The 15,387-nt window shown below is 44.8% G+C and overlaps 2 protein-coding genes across 2 annotated transcripts in view; one reads left to right on the top strand and one right to left on the bottom strand.

The window, feature by feature from the left end:
• Nucleotides 1-15,387, top strand: part of LOC128563315 (minichromosome maintenance domain-containing protein 2-like) — a 304,071-nt gene that overhangs the window by 154,479 nt on the left and 134,205 nt on the right. The window lies entirely within an intron of this gene.
• Nucleotides 13,045-15,273, bottom strand: LOC128563557 (nitric oxide-associated protein 1-like). Its single transcript, XM_053558947.1, has one exon. It carries the CDS (start codon nt 15,266-15,268, stop codon nt 13,202-13,204), a length of 2,067 nt encoding a protein of 688 aa, XP_053414922.1. The 5' UTR covers nt 15,269-15,273; the 3' UTR covers nt 13,045-13,201.

A 15,387-nucleotide genomic window follows, 5' to 3' on the forward strand; every position in this document is an offset into this window, starting at 1 on the left:
TTTTGCAGTTTTTGGCCAGGGCTGAGCTTTGAACCTGCCACCTCTGGCATATGGGGCCGGCGCCCTGCTCACCCAACAATGACCTTTTTTTTTTTTTGTGGTTTTTGGCCGGAGCTGGGTTTGAACTCGCCACCTCCGGCATATGGGACCAGTGCCCTACTCCTTGAGCCACAGGCGCCGCCCAACAGTTGACCTTTTTAAACTAACCAGGACTGTGCCTATTCATAATGTACTGAGCTTGTAAATAGAGGTTATATATCTATTTCTTTTCTTCTCTTTTTTTTTTTTTTTTTTTTGGAGACAGGAGTCTTGCTGTGTTGGTAGAGTGCTGTGACGTCACAACTCACAGCAACCTCCAACTCTTGGGCTTGGGTGATTCTCTTGCCTCAGCCTCCCTAGTAGCTGGGACTGCGGACACCCACCACAACACCCAGCTATTTTCTTGTTGCAGTTTTCATTGTTGTTTAGCTGACCCGGGCCAGCCTTGAACCAGCCAGCCTCGGTGCATGTGGCTGGCACCATGACCACTGTGCTACAGGCGCAGAGCCCTTTCTTACAGGGTATGTTTACGGTATATATTTGTGACCCATTTATATAAAAAGAAAGCCTGATATATTCAAGTTTTTCCCACTGCTTTTTTTTTTTTTTTTTGAGACCAGATGTCATTTCTGTCATTTGGAGTCTGTAGTTGACAAGGCAAGTTAACAGTCACATGAAAAAATAATACACTGGCTTATAAGTAAAAGTGAATAATCATCCGTGGACACAACTGGTAGAACATTCTGCGCCTTCCATCTCTAGGTCTAAGGTAACGGTTTTCCAAGTCCTCATCCTTTCCCAGCAAGTGTGAAGAAGGGGAAAGAGTGGAGAGCAAGCAGCTTCCCTATTTAAAGGAAGGGGAAAAGCTGGATGTTACACACATTGGTTTACACAGTCTGTTGATAAACGTCATGTGGCCACACCCCCCCCAATGAAACTGGGAAGTGAAGGAGGAAATGGGCACTGTTTCAGATTTTTACTGACAAGGGGAGAATACATATTGAGAACAAGTAGAACTTCACCTAACACAATTTAACAGTGTCTAAGAATCTTTCATAAAGATGTGTGTTCCTGGGCGGCGCCTGTGGCTCAGTGAGTAGGGCGCCGGCCCCATATGCCGAGGGTGGCAGGTTCAAACCCAGCCCCGGCCAAACTGCAACAAAAAAAAGGCCGGGTGTTGTGGCGGGCGCCTGTAGTCCCAGCTGTTCGGGAGGCTGAGGCAAAAGAATCGCCTGGGCCCAGGAGTTGGAGGTTGCTGTGAGCCGTGTGATGCCATGGCATCCTACCCGGGGGCGATACAGTGAGACTCTGTCTCTACAAAAAAGAAAAAAAGAAGAAGAAGATGTGTGTTCCTAGTATCTGGAGTCTATTCCACAATCAGGAGAGCACTTACTACCCATGTTATTAACATTGGCCTGTCTGTACCTGTACAACATGTATCGATCAGACGGCTTTACTTTTGGTTATTCCTAGGTGAGTTTTACTACAGCTGTGTAGAAACAATCGGCGCGTCTCAGATCCTAACACTGAGATAAATGCTGGTGGGTTAAGCTGGGCTGAAATGCAGTTAGATCCGTGAGTGTCTTGATGGACCTGTGTTCTCTCCCGACATGTGGAAGCCCTGTGTACTTCACACCCTCCTTTTCTGCTAAGTCTCCTTACACTAAATATGACAAGTTTTTTAAGATGCAACTTACAACTTTGAAAATCTCACTTTCATAGTGTTTCAAAGGGTAGTATAGTACTAGTGGTATGTTGGGGGAGATGTTCTTCGTGTGTAAAACCGTTTCAGCGTGGATGGCATCCCTCATCCCCAGACACTGGACGCCAGTAGCAACTCCCTCTGCCCATCGGTCATTAAAACTGAAACGTAGCCCCAAGGTTTCCAACTGCACCTCTAGAGGGCAGTAGTTCCCAAGTTGAGAAAATTGATCGGCGTTTTTTAGGTTTCACTGGCAGGTTTTTTGGAGGGAATGAAATACCATTAATTTTACTACAAGTTAAAATTGCGCTCCAAGCACAATGGCTCATGCCTGTAATCCCAGCATTTTGAGAGGCCAAGACAGGAGGATCACTTGAGGCCAGGAGTTGAGACCAGCATAGACAAAGTAGCAGAGACCCTGTCTCCACAAAAATTTTAAAAACTTGGGTGGCGCCGGTGGCTCAGTGAGTAGGGCGCCAGCCCCATATGCTGAGGGTGGCAGGTTTGAACCCGGCCCCAGCCAAACTGCAAGAAAAAAATAGCTGGGCGTTGTGGCGGGTGCCCGTAGTCCCAGCTACTCGGGAGGCTCAGGCAAGAGGATCACCTAAGCCCAGGAGCTGGAGGTTGCTGTGAGCTGTGATGCCACCGCACTCTACCAAGGGTGACACTTTCAAAACTTAGCCAGGTATGGTAGTATGCACATGTAGCCCCGGCTCCTTCAGAAGTTGAGGCAAGAGGATCTCCTGAGCCCAGGAGATGCAAGTCACAGTGAGCCATGATCACACCACTGCACTCCAGCCTGGGAGACGGAACAGGACCCTGTCTTTCCAAAACAAATTGTAGTCTTTATCTTTCTATTTGTAGTTGAAAACAAGAATTCACAGTTCAGAGCTTAGGCCTGAATCTTTTTTTTTTTTTTCCCCCTTAAATAGAGACAGGGTCTCACTTGTGGCCCAAGCTAGAGTGCAATAGTGCAGTCATGGCTAACTGTGACCCTGAACTCTTGGGATAAAGCAACGTTCCCACCTCTGCGGCAGCGGGGGCTACAGACACACACCAGCACACCCAGCCTGAATCTACTGAGATAGCATTGTTTTTAATTTCTGGAGAAGTGGCGGCGCCTGTGGCTCAGTGAGTAGGGCGCCGGCCCCATATGCCGAGGGTGGCGGGTTCAAACCCAGCCCCGACCAAACTAACAAAAAAATAGCCGGGCGTTGTGGCGGACGCCTGTAGTCCCAGCTGCTCGGGAGGCTGAGGCAAGAGAATCGCGTAAGCCCAATAGTTAGAGGTTGCTGTGAGCCGTGAGATGCCACGGCACCCTACCCGAGGGCGGTACAGTGAGACTCTGTCTCTACAAAAAAAATATATATATATAATTTCTGGAGAAGTAAAATAACTTACAGAAATGTATTTTAGAGAAGAAAACAAAATAAATAAATAAATAAAAAATAGCCGGGCATTGAGGCGGGCATCTGTTTGAGCCCAAGAGTTTGAGCTTTCTGTGAGCTATGATGCCACGGTACTCTACCGAGGGTGACATAGTGAGACTCTGTCTCAAAAAAAAAAAAATAAATAAATAATACAAAGATATATATATTTTTACACTTGGTGAAAAAAAAACAATAATCTGGGAAAACATTTGTAACAAGGCATAAGAAGAAATAACATTTATGTAAAAAGCTCATACAGATGAGTTTCATGTTTTTTTTTTTTTTTTCCTTTTCTTTTTTTTTGAGACAGAGTCTCAGTTTCGCCCTCGGTAGAGTGCCATGAAGTGACAGCTCACAGGAACCTCAAACTCTCGGGCTTAAGCGATTCTCTTGCCTCAGCCTCCCAAGTAGCTGGGACTAAGGCACCCACCACAACGTGCAGCTGTTTTTTGGTTGTAATTGTCATTGTTGTGTAGCAGGCCTGGGCCAGGCTCAAACCCACCAGCCTCAGCGTACATGGCTGGCGCCCTACTCACTGAGCTACAGGTGCTGAGCCAGATGAGTTTTTAAATAGGCTTCTTAATACCCCCGGTACTTAAAAGGAAAAGGGGCACGACCGAGGACTGCTAGGAAAAACATAGATGGGAAAATGTTCAACCGTGATGCTAATAACCAAGGAAATTTTTGAAGGAGTGCTCGCTTTGGCAGCACATATACTTAAATTGGAAATTTTGAAGGAATGTTTTGTATTTTTCCATCAATTGAGCAAAAACGTAAAGTATTTGACATACTGCCAGACGATAAGGGTAAGGTACAACAAACACCCTGAGGCATTATTTATGTCATAATTTTTTGAAATTCTTGTGGAAAGCAATTCAGCAACATGTATCAAATAGAAACATATTCATGTCATGTAGGAGTGGATGCCAATGAAATCCTTCACACAGACAAAAAGAAAGATGTTCATTTCAGCGTGATCTGTTATAAAACCATTAGAACCTTAATATCATCAGAAGGTATTTGTATATATTACACATTTTAAGTAACATTCGAAGGTAATATTTTAAACTAGGGAGAGGGGAATGATTCCATTTAGATTTAAAATTTGCTTCAATTTATTATCAAAATAGTTAATTCAAACACCAGGGCCAGGTTAAACAGTGACAGGTAAAGATTAGTGAGATAAATAGTTAACTACATTTAGATGTTTTTCTTCTTTAAAAACCCGCTCTTTGGACTATTTTGTTCTCTAATAACATGCAGAGATATCAACATATTTCTAAACACATTTAGAGTGAAAAACACGCCAATCCCTCAGACATAGGAAACAGGATAACTAAGGCCATACCAATGGCACCCATTGTTAACTGCTCTGATGAACCCTAACTAAAAGCAAATTTCCATTTTTCTTCAATGCTGTGATAAGAGAAAAGAATGCTCACAAACAAACTTCCTCTAGTTAGCATTCCATTTCTTTGCTTTCCTTGCAGGAAAACTCAAGGAAGTTTTGTAAACTGTCTCCACCTGCTGTCCTCCTCTGGATCTCTTGCGAACCCCTCGGTCGCGGGCCCATCACACCACAGACTGCTCAGAGTTTAGCAGCCAATCTTCAACTTTCATCTTACTTGCACTAACAGCAACGTGAACAGAGTTAATTACCCCCCTGACTTTGGGAAACTACATTCTTGGTTTTCCTCCTGTCTCACAGACTGCCCTTTCTGTCTCTATTACCGGTTATTCCTTGACTTCACGATGCTGAAGTGTCCCAGGACTCAATCCTTGGATCACTTCTCTCATCTGTCCGTACTCACTCTCCAAGGAGACCAAGAGGGTGGAGAAAGCCTGGTGCCCTGGGATGAAATAATACTTTGTAATTAATCCAATAAGCCTGTGAGGATAAAGTAAGGATGCAACACCACAACTCTCCAATCCGTGGCAGACGTCATTAATCATTCAGGGCTTTTCTCAAACGGAGCTAAGCAGCCCTGGAATCCTTCTTTGTATGGAGTATTGTAGCCATTCACTTCCAATGAACTGCTGGACTTGACATTCCAGATGAAGTCTATACCTGCCAACCCTGATATCGTTCAGTATTGCTCAGTGTTTCTCAAAATGTTCCCCATGCTCAAATAAATGTGAATATGGGGAGAAACTGAATAAATAAAGCTTACTAGCCTTAACATACTAATGTCCATCAAGACTCCGTTGGAACAAACTGGCTAACAAGTAGGGTGAACCAACAACAGAATGCCAGGAGGATATTAATCACGCTTGCAAGGGCACTTTCCTTCTGACTACCTCGTAGATCCCTCCAAGAACTTATTGTCCCCTGGGAAGTATGGTCAACTGATTTTCTCCAAATGCATACTCTCCCCCAAAATAAGACCAGAAAAGTGACAATGACAAAACAGCAGAACCAACCAAAAATATGTGGATTAAAAACTCCTCAAGGCTCTACTAAAGCAATAAAAAGTTAGAGCAGCAATTAGTGAAGCATATGACAGTACTATCTTCACTGTAACCATGGTTATATTTCATAGGCCTCCAATTAAACTGGTATAATTATGCATATCTGCATACTCTCAAAAAAGATCTTCCCAAAATTTAGTCAAAGGATGGTTTGAAACAAATTAAACCTACTGAGGATTTCCAGATGGTCCCAGGTTGATGTTCTGTGAGGTAGTGTGTAGCTGTTTGGATGGGGGAAAAAAACAACATTCTCAATGGAGCTTCAAAAATTATCAATGTTTAGAAATAAAACATACAGCACTGTACCGTGGATAACATGGGTATTGTCATATGATAGAAACCTAAGGCCTTAATAAGTATATAGACTTATTTGGAAACATATAATTGATATAAGCATAATTATTTTTATCACAATAACTTCTAGGAACAGTTGAAAGGAAAAAATGTAAGTAAGCCAGAAATCAACCTCAAAGTTGGCAAATGAATGAAATAACCTGGAGGAAGCTCCTTGGAAGAGGTGGGTATTGAAACCACAAATTTAAGGGGAAACATTTTATCAAAGAAAACTATTTAAAAATGGCTATTTTTCAAATTTTCAGATAGGTAATTAAAGATAGAAGATAGGATACTGATGATGATTGTAAATGCTGGATTTCAGTTTTAATTTGACGCTAGGTAAATATAGGCAAAGCAAATACAGACAGCAGTGCTCTTCCAATTCCAGCACTGTAGTAGCACCAAAATTTTAAAGGCTTTCTTCTTCGTTACACTTACAATATTATAAATTCAACCTCTGATACTAATTTAGAAGCAGATCTTTCTGTACCTATTATGCCATAAAAAATTAATAAAAGTTTCTAGTTCATTAACAATTAACCAGAAATTTGACTCAGAATCTCAAAAGATTAATCTAACAATCCTAGCAGACCAGTGTAGATGAATTCTGCTTCACATAAATTCACTTTGAAATTCTTTACACAAGAAAAAGGAGACGAAAAAAATTCTTTATACATTCAGAGAATTAACTCAGTTATAAATGTCTGAAATACATGGACTTTTACTAGTTCTCTATATAATTATACTTCATATAAGTTACAAATATAAAAAGCTTTATAAAACTCTTTATGCTTGGCTCCTGTAGCTCAGCGGCTAGGGCGCCAGCCACATACACCAGAGCTGGTGAGTTTGAATCTAGCCTGGGCCTGGCAAACAACAACTCCAACCAAAAAATAGCCAGGCGTTGTGGCAGGCGCCTGTAGTCCCAGCTACTAGGGAGGCTGAGGCAAGAGAATCACTTAAGCCCAAGAGTTTGAGGTTGCTATGAGCTGTGATGCAACAGCACTCTACCAACGGTGACAAAAATACAAAAATAAAATAAAGATGATATCAAATTAAGGGTGAGATATAATTTATTAACAAAATTAACACTAATTGAGATCATAACTTCCTTGACTTCTCTTGGCCTCTAGTTTTCCCTTTATACATAGAACAGTAGGTCCACATGCCTTCTAAGATATTGCAGTTGTATCTTCACTTAGTTATCTACTTAACAGTCCTTAACAGTTATAACTGTAAGTCAAAGTATGGCTCTTTCCTTTTATTAAAAAGATTCTTTTTTTTTTTTTTTTTGACAGAGTCTCACTACGCTGCCTGAGCTAGAAAGCAGTGGTATTATCATAGCTCAATGAAGACTCCGAGGCTGTAGTGATCTTCCTGCCTCAGCCTTTACAAGTAGCTGGGACCACAGGTACATGCCACCATGCCCAGCAAAGTTTTCTGTTTTTTGTAGATACAAGGTCTTGCTATGTTGCTTGGGCTATACTTGAACACTGGCCTCAAGAACCAATCCTCACAGCTTGGCCTTCTAAAGTGCTAGGATTACAAGCATGAGCCAGTGTACCAGTCTTTAAAGATTCTTTTTATCAGTATTTTAAAACTTTTAGAGAGTCTAGTCAAGTTTCAGGCATTATGAATGAAAAAGGTAAGAAAAATAAAATCTAAAGCCAACAGTGGCCAGGCACAGTGGTTCATGCCATTAATATTAGCACTTTGAGAGGCCAAGGCAGGAGGACTGCTTGAGGTCAGAAATTCAAGACCAGTTTGAGCAAGAGCAAGACTCCTGTCTCTGCAAAAAAAAAAAAGGAAAGAAAGAAAAGAAAAAAGAAAAATTAGCTGAGTGTGGTTCTCAGAGGCTGAGGCAGAAGGATTGCTTGAGACCAGAAGTCTGAGGATACAGTGAACTATGATGATGTCACTGCACTCTAAGAGCCTGGACAATAGACTGAGACCCTGTCTCTAAATACTAAATTAAACAGGCCGGGCAGAGTGGGTCATGACTGTAATCTCAGCACTCTAGGAGGCCGAGGCAGGTGGATTGTCTGAGCTCACAGGTTTGAGACTAGCCTGAGCAAGAGTGAGACCCCATCTCTAAAAAGGAATAGCAGGAAGTTGCTGTAAGCTATGATGCCATGGCACTCTACCAAGGGTGACAAAGTAAGACTTTGTCACAAAATCAAAACACCAAAAATCTAAAATAAATAAATAAATAAGTCAACAGGGACAGAACAGCAGCCAGAACCCAGGAATCTCTCAGTTTAGCTAATTCTGCAAAGCCAGCTGTCTCCTATAGCAATGCAAGACATTCTTCAAAGAACCTAAACCTACAAATTCTCACATTGGTACCAAGCAAAAAGTGGAAAAATCAGTTATATATATTTTAGTCTTTAGGATATTATTTTAAGTCTTTTTCAATTAAAAATATATACTCAGAAAATATAGAAAAGTATGAGAAAAATATTTAAAATTCATAACCTCACTAACACAATATTTTGCAAATATGTAAGTAAATTCATATAGTCCTTTCTTGCCTTTTAAAAACTAATTCACAATGTGTGACTATGCATATAAAATTTGATATATTGATTTCACGTGTTTTCACTTGTGTCAAAGTTTAAAATATTACCTTCGAATGTTACTTAAAATGTGTAATATATACAAATACCTTCTGATTGATATTAAGGTTCTAATGGTTTTATAACAGATCACGCTGAAATGAACATCTTTGTTTGTGTCTGTGTGAAGGATTTCATTGGCATCCACTCCTACATGACATGAATATGTTTATGTTTGATTCATGTTGCTGAATTGCTTTCCACAAGAATTTCAAAAAATTATGACATAAATAATGCCTCAGGGTGTTTGTTGTACCTTACCCTTATCAGTCTGGCAGTATGTCAAATACTTTACGTTTTTGCTCAATTGATGGAAAAATACAAAACACTCCTTCAAAATTTCCAATTTTAGTATATGTGCTGCCAAAGCGAGCACTCCTTCAAAAATTTCCTTGGTTATTAGCATCACGGTTGAACATTTTCCCATCTATGTTTTTCCTAGCAGTCCTCGGTCGTGCCCCTTTTCCTTTTAAGTACCGGGGGTATTAAGAAGCCTATTTAAAAACTCATCTGGCTCAGCACCTGTAGCTCAGTGAGTAGGGCGCCAGCCATGTACGCTGAGGATGGTGGGTTTGAGCCTGGCCCAGGCCTGCTACACAACAATGACAATTACAACCAAAAAACAGCTGCACGTTGTGGTGGGTGCCTTAGCCCCATCTACTTGGGAAGCTGAGGCAAGAGAATCGCTTAAGCCTGAGAGTTTGAGGTTCCTGTGAGCTGTCACTTCATGGCACTCTACCAAGGGCGAAACTGAGACTCTGTCTCAAAAAAAAAAGAAAAGGAAAAAAAAAAAAAAAACATGAAACTCATCTGTATGAGCTTTTTACATAAATGTTATTTCTTCTTATGCCTTGTTACAAATGTTTTCCCAGATTATTGTTTTTTTCGCCAAGTGTAAAAATATATATATCTTTGTATTATTTATTTATTTTTTTTTTTTTTGAGACAGAGTCTCACTATGTCACCCTCGGTAGAGTACCGTGGCATCATAGCTCACAGAAACCTCAAACTCTTGGGCTCAAACAGATGCCCGCCTCAATGCCCGGCTATTTTTTATTTATTTATTTATTTTTTTGTTTTCCTCTCTAAAATATATTTCTGTAAGTTATTTTACTTCTCCAGAAATTATATATATATATATATTTCTGTAGAGACAGAGTCTCACTGTACTGCCCTCAGGTAGGGTGCGTGGCATCACACGGCTCACAGCAACCTCTAACTCTTGGGCTTACGAGATTCTCTTGCCTCAGCCTCCCGAGCAGCTGGGACTACAGGCGTCCGCCACAACGCCCGGCTATTTTTTTGTTAGTTTGGTCGGGGCTGGGTTTGAACCCGCCACCCTCGGCATATGGGGCCGGCGCCCTACTCACTGAGCCACAGGCACCGCCACTTCTCCAGAAATTAAAAACAATGCTATCTCAGTAGATTCAGGCTGGGTGTGCTGGTGTGTGTCTGTAGCCCCCGCTGCCGCAGAGGTGGGAACGTTGCTTTATCCCAAGAGTTCAGGGTCACGGTTAGCCATGACTGCACTATTGCACTCTAGCTTGGGCCACAAGTGAGACCCTGTCTCTATTTAAGGGGAAAAAAAAAAAAAAGATTCAGGACTAAGCTCTGAACTGTGAATTCTTGTTTTCAACTACAAATAGAAAGATAAAGACTACAATTTTTTTTGGAAAGACAGGGTCCTGTTCTGTCTCCCAGGCTGGAGTGCAGTGCTGTGATCATGGCTCACTGTGACTTGCAACTCCTGGGCTCAGGAGATCCTCTTGCCTCAACTTCTGAAGGAGCCGGGGCTACATGTGCATACTACCATACCTGGCTAAGTTTTGAAAGTGTCACCCTTGGTAGAGTGCGGTGGCATCACAGCTCACAGCAACCTCCAGCTCCTGGGCTTAGGTGATCCTCTTGCCTGAGCCTCCCGAGTAGCTGGGACTACGGGCACCCGCCACAACGCCCAGCTATTTTTTTCTTGCAGTTTGGCTGGGGCCGGGTTCAAACCTGCCACCCTCAGCATATGGGGCTGGCGCCCTACTCACTGAGCCACCGGCACCACCCAAGTTTTTAAAATTTTTGTGGAGACACTGTCTCTGCTACTTTGTCTATGCTGGTCTCAACTCCTGGCCTCAAGTGATCCTCCTGTCTTGGCCTCTCAAAATGCTGGGATTACAGGCATGAGCCATTGTGCTTGGAGCGCAATTTTAACTTGTAGTAAAATTAATGGTATTTCATTCCCTCCAAAAAACCTGCCAGTGAAACCTAAAAAACGCCGGTCGATTTTCTCAACTTGGGAACTACTGCCCTCTAGAGGTGCAGTTGGAAACCTTGGGGCTACGTTTCAGTTTTAATGACCGATGGGCAGAGGGAGTTGCTACTGGCGTCCAGTGTCTGGGGATGAGGGATGCCATCCACGCTGAAACGGTTTTACACACGAAGAACATCTCCCCCAACATACCACTAGTACTATACTACCCTTTGAAACACTATGAAAGTGAGATTTTCAAAGTTGTAAGTTGCATCTTAAAAAACTTGTCATATTTAGTGTAAGGAGACTTAGCAGAAAAGGAGGGTGTGAAGTACACAGGGCTTCCACATGTCGGGAGAGAACACAGGTCCATCAAGACACTCACGGATCTAACTGCATTTCAGCCCAGCTTAACCCACCAGCATTTATCTCAGTGTTAGGATCTGAGACGCGCCGATTGTTTCTACACAGCTGTAGTAAAACTCACCTAGGAATAATCAAAAGTAAAGCCGTCTGATCGATACATGTTGTACAGGTACAGACAGGCCAATGTTAATAACATGGGTAGTTAAGTGCTCTCCTGATTGTGGAATAGACTACAGATACTAGGAACACACATCTTCTTCTTCTTTTTTTCTTTTTTGGAGAGACAGAGTCTCACTGTACCGCCCCCGGGTAGGATGCCATAGCGTCACACGGCTCACAGCAACCTCCAACTCCTGGGCCCAGGCGATTCTCTTGCCTCAGCCTCCCGAACAGCCGGGACTACAGGCGCCCGCCACAACACCCGGCCTTATTTTTGTTGCAGTTTGGCCGGGGCTGGGTTTGAACCTGCCACCCTAGGCATATGGGGCCGGCGCCTTACTCACTGAGCCACAGGCGCCGCCCAGGAACACACATCTTTATGAAAGATTCTTAGACACTGTTAAATTGTGTTAGGTGAAGTTCTACTTGTTCTCAATATCTATTCTCCACTTGTCAGTAAAAATCTGAAACAGTGCCCATTTCCTCCTTCACTTCCCAGTTTCATTGGGGGGGGGGTGGCCACATGACGTTTATCAACAGACTGTGTAAACCAATGTGTGTAACATCCAGCTTTTCCCCTTCCTTTAAATAGGGAAGCTGCTTGCTCTCCACTCTATCCCCTTCTTCACACTTGCTGGGAAAGGATGAGGACTTGGAAAACCGTTACCTTAGACCTAGAGATGGAAGGCGCAAAATGTTCTACCAGTTGTGTCCACGGATGACTATTCACTTTTACTTATAAGCCAGTGTATTATTTTTTCATGTGACTGTTAACTTGCCTTGTCAACTACAGACTCCAAATGACAGAAATGACATCTGGTCTCAAAAAAAAAAAAAAAAAAGCAGTGGGAGAAACTTGAATATATCAGGCTTTCTTTTTATATAAATGGGTCACAAATATATACCGTAAACATACCCTGTAAGAAAGGGCTCTGCGCCTGTAGCACAGTGGTCATGGTGCCAGCCACATGCACCGAGGCTGGCTGGTTCAAGGCTGGCCCGGGTCAGCTAAACAACAATGAAAACTGCAACAAGAAAATAGCTGGGTGTTGTGGTGGGTGTCCGCAGTCCCAGCTACTAGGGAGGCTGAGGCAAGAGAATCACCCAAGCCCAAGAGTTGGAGGTTGCTGTGAGTTGTGACGTCACAGCACTCTACCAACACAGCAAGACTCCTGTCTCCAAAAAAAAAAAAAAAAAAAGAGAAGAAAAGAAATAGATACATAACCTCTATTTACAAGCTCAGTACATTATGAATAGGCACAGTCCTGGTTAGTTTAAAAAGGTCAACTGTTGGGCGGCGCCTGTGGCTCAAGGAGTAGGGCACTGGTCCCATATGCCGGAGGTGGCGAGTTCAAACCCAGCCCCGGCTAAAAACCACAAAAAAAAAAAAAAGGTCATTGTTGGGTGAGCAGGGCGCCGGCCCCATATGCCAGAGGTGGCAGGTTCAAAGCTCAGCCCTGGCCAAAAACTGCAAAAAAAAAAAAAAAAAGGTCAACTGTTAAGATCTTTAAATGGGGTAGGAGCAGGGGAATTTTATTATAGGCTATATTTATTTTATTTTATTTTTTTTTTTGCAATTTTTGGCCATGGCTGGGTTTGAACCCGCCACCTCCGGCATGTGCACTGGCACCCTACTCCTTGAGCCGCAGGCACCGCCCATAGGCTATATTTAATATAATTTCTTTTTTTGCAGTTTTGGCTGGGCCGGGCTTCAACCCGCCACCCACGGCATATGGGGCTGGCGCCCTACTCCTTGAGCCACAGGTGCCTCCCATATTTAATATAATTTCAATGTGTCTTGTTATGGTCAATATCCAGCAGGAACAAAGTCAGCCTCATACATTTATCCTTTCTTCTTCTGCAGATTATACACGAGGGAAGGAGGCTTCTTGGTTTTATAGGCCGCACTTTTCTTGATGCGCTGTCCTTTGATGTTAACGATATACGGCAAGAGCGGGGGCCGGACCGTCAGAACCGTTCCTTGAGGTGTGTAGCCTCGGAGATGCAATCTGTCCTTCCCACGAGGCGTTACTGCAACCCAACCTGCAGAGGAAAACTTGATGTCAGCAACCGCTTCGGATTCCCCAAGTCCTTCTTTTACTATAATGTCTTCAGCAACAAGAGAAGGAAAGTCTGCCATTCCTTCTTTTCCACCCATTGGAACCTGCAGTAACGTGTGACCTGCCTGCTTCTCATACAAACTATCCGCCTTGTCCAAGGAAGTAATGTGCACGGGGAGGAGGTTGGAAGCCACAACCTTAAACCGGGCTGACTGGTTTCCCTGTAGGAAATCAATGCGGCCTAGAGCACCCAAAAATAGAACCATTCGTGGTTTAAGCACAAAAGTTCTTGGAACAATGGAATTTGTTGGCAAAACAATCTTTACTTCTTCTTCTGTTAGAAGATTTAAAATGCAATTTTCTTTTGTAATTCCTGGCGTGTCATAAAACCAGCGGGCATCTCTCACATCTTGTGCAGTCAATACTACTTGTTTGGTGGATGTAGGTTCAACTGTAACGGGTTCATTTTCCATGTCAAAGGCAAGTGAATCAGCATCAAATTCAAAGGCATCTTCATCCTTCTGTTCTTCTGAATCCAAGAATGTTCTTCCAACTCTCCCTACTACATAGCCATGCTTTTTCAAAACATTAAGTTGATGTTGTTCTTGCTCGCTAAGATCTTCTAGGGCTTTAGCTGCATCTTCTTTAAGTCTTTTGTGCCTTTCAAACATTCTATAAGGAGTTGGGTTGCAAATAGGAAACTTGAGAAGGTTTAATGTAGTTCCTGGCCAAGAGGAGATGGTGGCCCGGTCGATGGCCTGGGCGCCCTTGGCGGTGCAGTAATCGGACTTCAGGAGCGTGTTAAAGAGAGTGGACTTGCCAGCGTTTGTGGATCCTACCAGGTAGACATCACCACGGTAGCGCCAGGAGCGCTGAAGTGCCGAGATTAACTCTTCGATGCCATAGCCAGTCTTGGCGCTGATGAGACGCACGTCCCGGACCACCGTGCACGACCTGTCCGACCGATTCGAATTCTCCTCTCTGTCCTGCGGCCCGTCCCGGCTGGGGAGCTGTGGCCCTCCGTGGCCAGGGGCCAGCAAAAGTCCGGCGCGGGCACAGTCGTTCCACAGCCGCTCCCGGAGCCGCTGCCGGTAGCCAGGGGCGTCCTGGGGCAGCAGGTCCACTTTGTTCCCCAGCACGATCAGCTGCTTGGGGCCTACCAGTGCCGGCAGGTCGGGCAGCAGGGCGTCGGGCAGGTGGAGCAGGTCCACCATGTAGAGCACCAGGGCGGGCCCGGGCCGCCGCAGCGCGGTGCTCACCAGCTCAGAGTACTGTTCGCGGCTCCCCTGCAGGCGCAGGGCGCGCTGGTGGTGCACCAGGAGCCAGCAGCGCTGGCCCACGGCCGGCGCCAGCCCGCCGTCCGCCTGCGCCGCGCGCAGGAACTTCTCGCTGGGCAGGTAGCCGGGCACGCCGGGGTCCTGGCAGTGCAGCTCTGCCCCGCAACCCGAGCAGTGCTGGCCGCTGGGCGGCACCGCCGGGTCCGGGTGCCCCACGACAGGGTGCGCCCGGCGGCCGACCCGTGGCTTCTGCGTCCGCCTGGGTTGCTCCCTCTCCTGGTGCTGCTGCTGCAGTTGTTCCAGCAGCTCTTTCCGGGTGGGCGCGGGCTCAGGCTCCAGGACGTACTCGGGGAACAGAAACCGCTCCTGCATGTTAGGGCTTCCTTCATAACTCTCAGCCTCCGTGAGGCCATGAGGAGGCTCAGGGCCCAGGTCCGCCGCGGGCCCGGAGGAGGCGGCGGCCGCGCACCGCCTCCCCAGGAGCGTCTCCCAGAGGCCATGGCGCCCTACAGTGGGAGCGGATCGCCGCAGGAAGGGACTGAGCAGCGTGGGCGCCAGGCGTGCAGACAGCATGGGGAGCGCTGCTCCGGGCAGCTTTTTTATTTTATTTTTTGTAGAGACAGAGTCTCACTTTATGGCCCTCGGTAGAGTGCCGTGGCCTCACACAGCTCACAGCAACCTCCAACTCCTGG

Source organism: Nycticebus coucang, chromosome 13 (assembly GCF_027406575.1).
Source record: "Nycticebus coucang isolate mNycCou1 chromosome 13, mNycCou1.pri, whole genome shotgun sequence".
NCBI classification, from domain to species: Eukaryota; Metazoa; Chordata; class Mammalia; order Primates; family Lorisidae; genus Nycticebus; species Nycticebus coucang.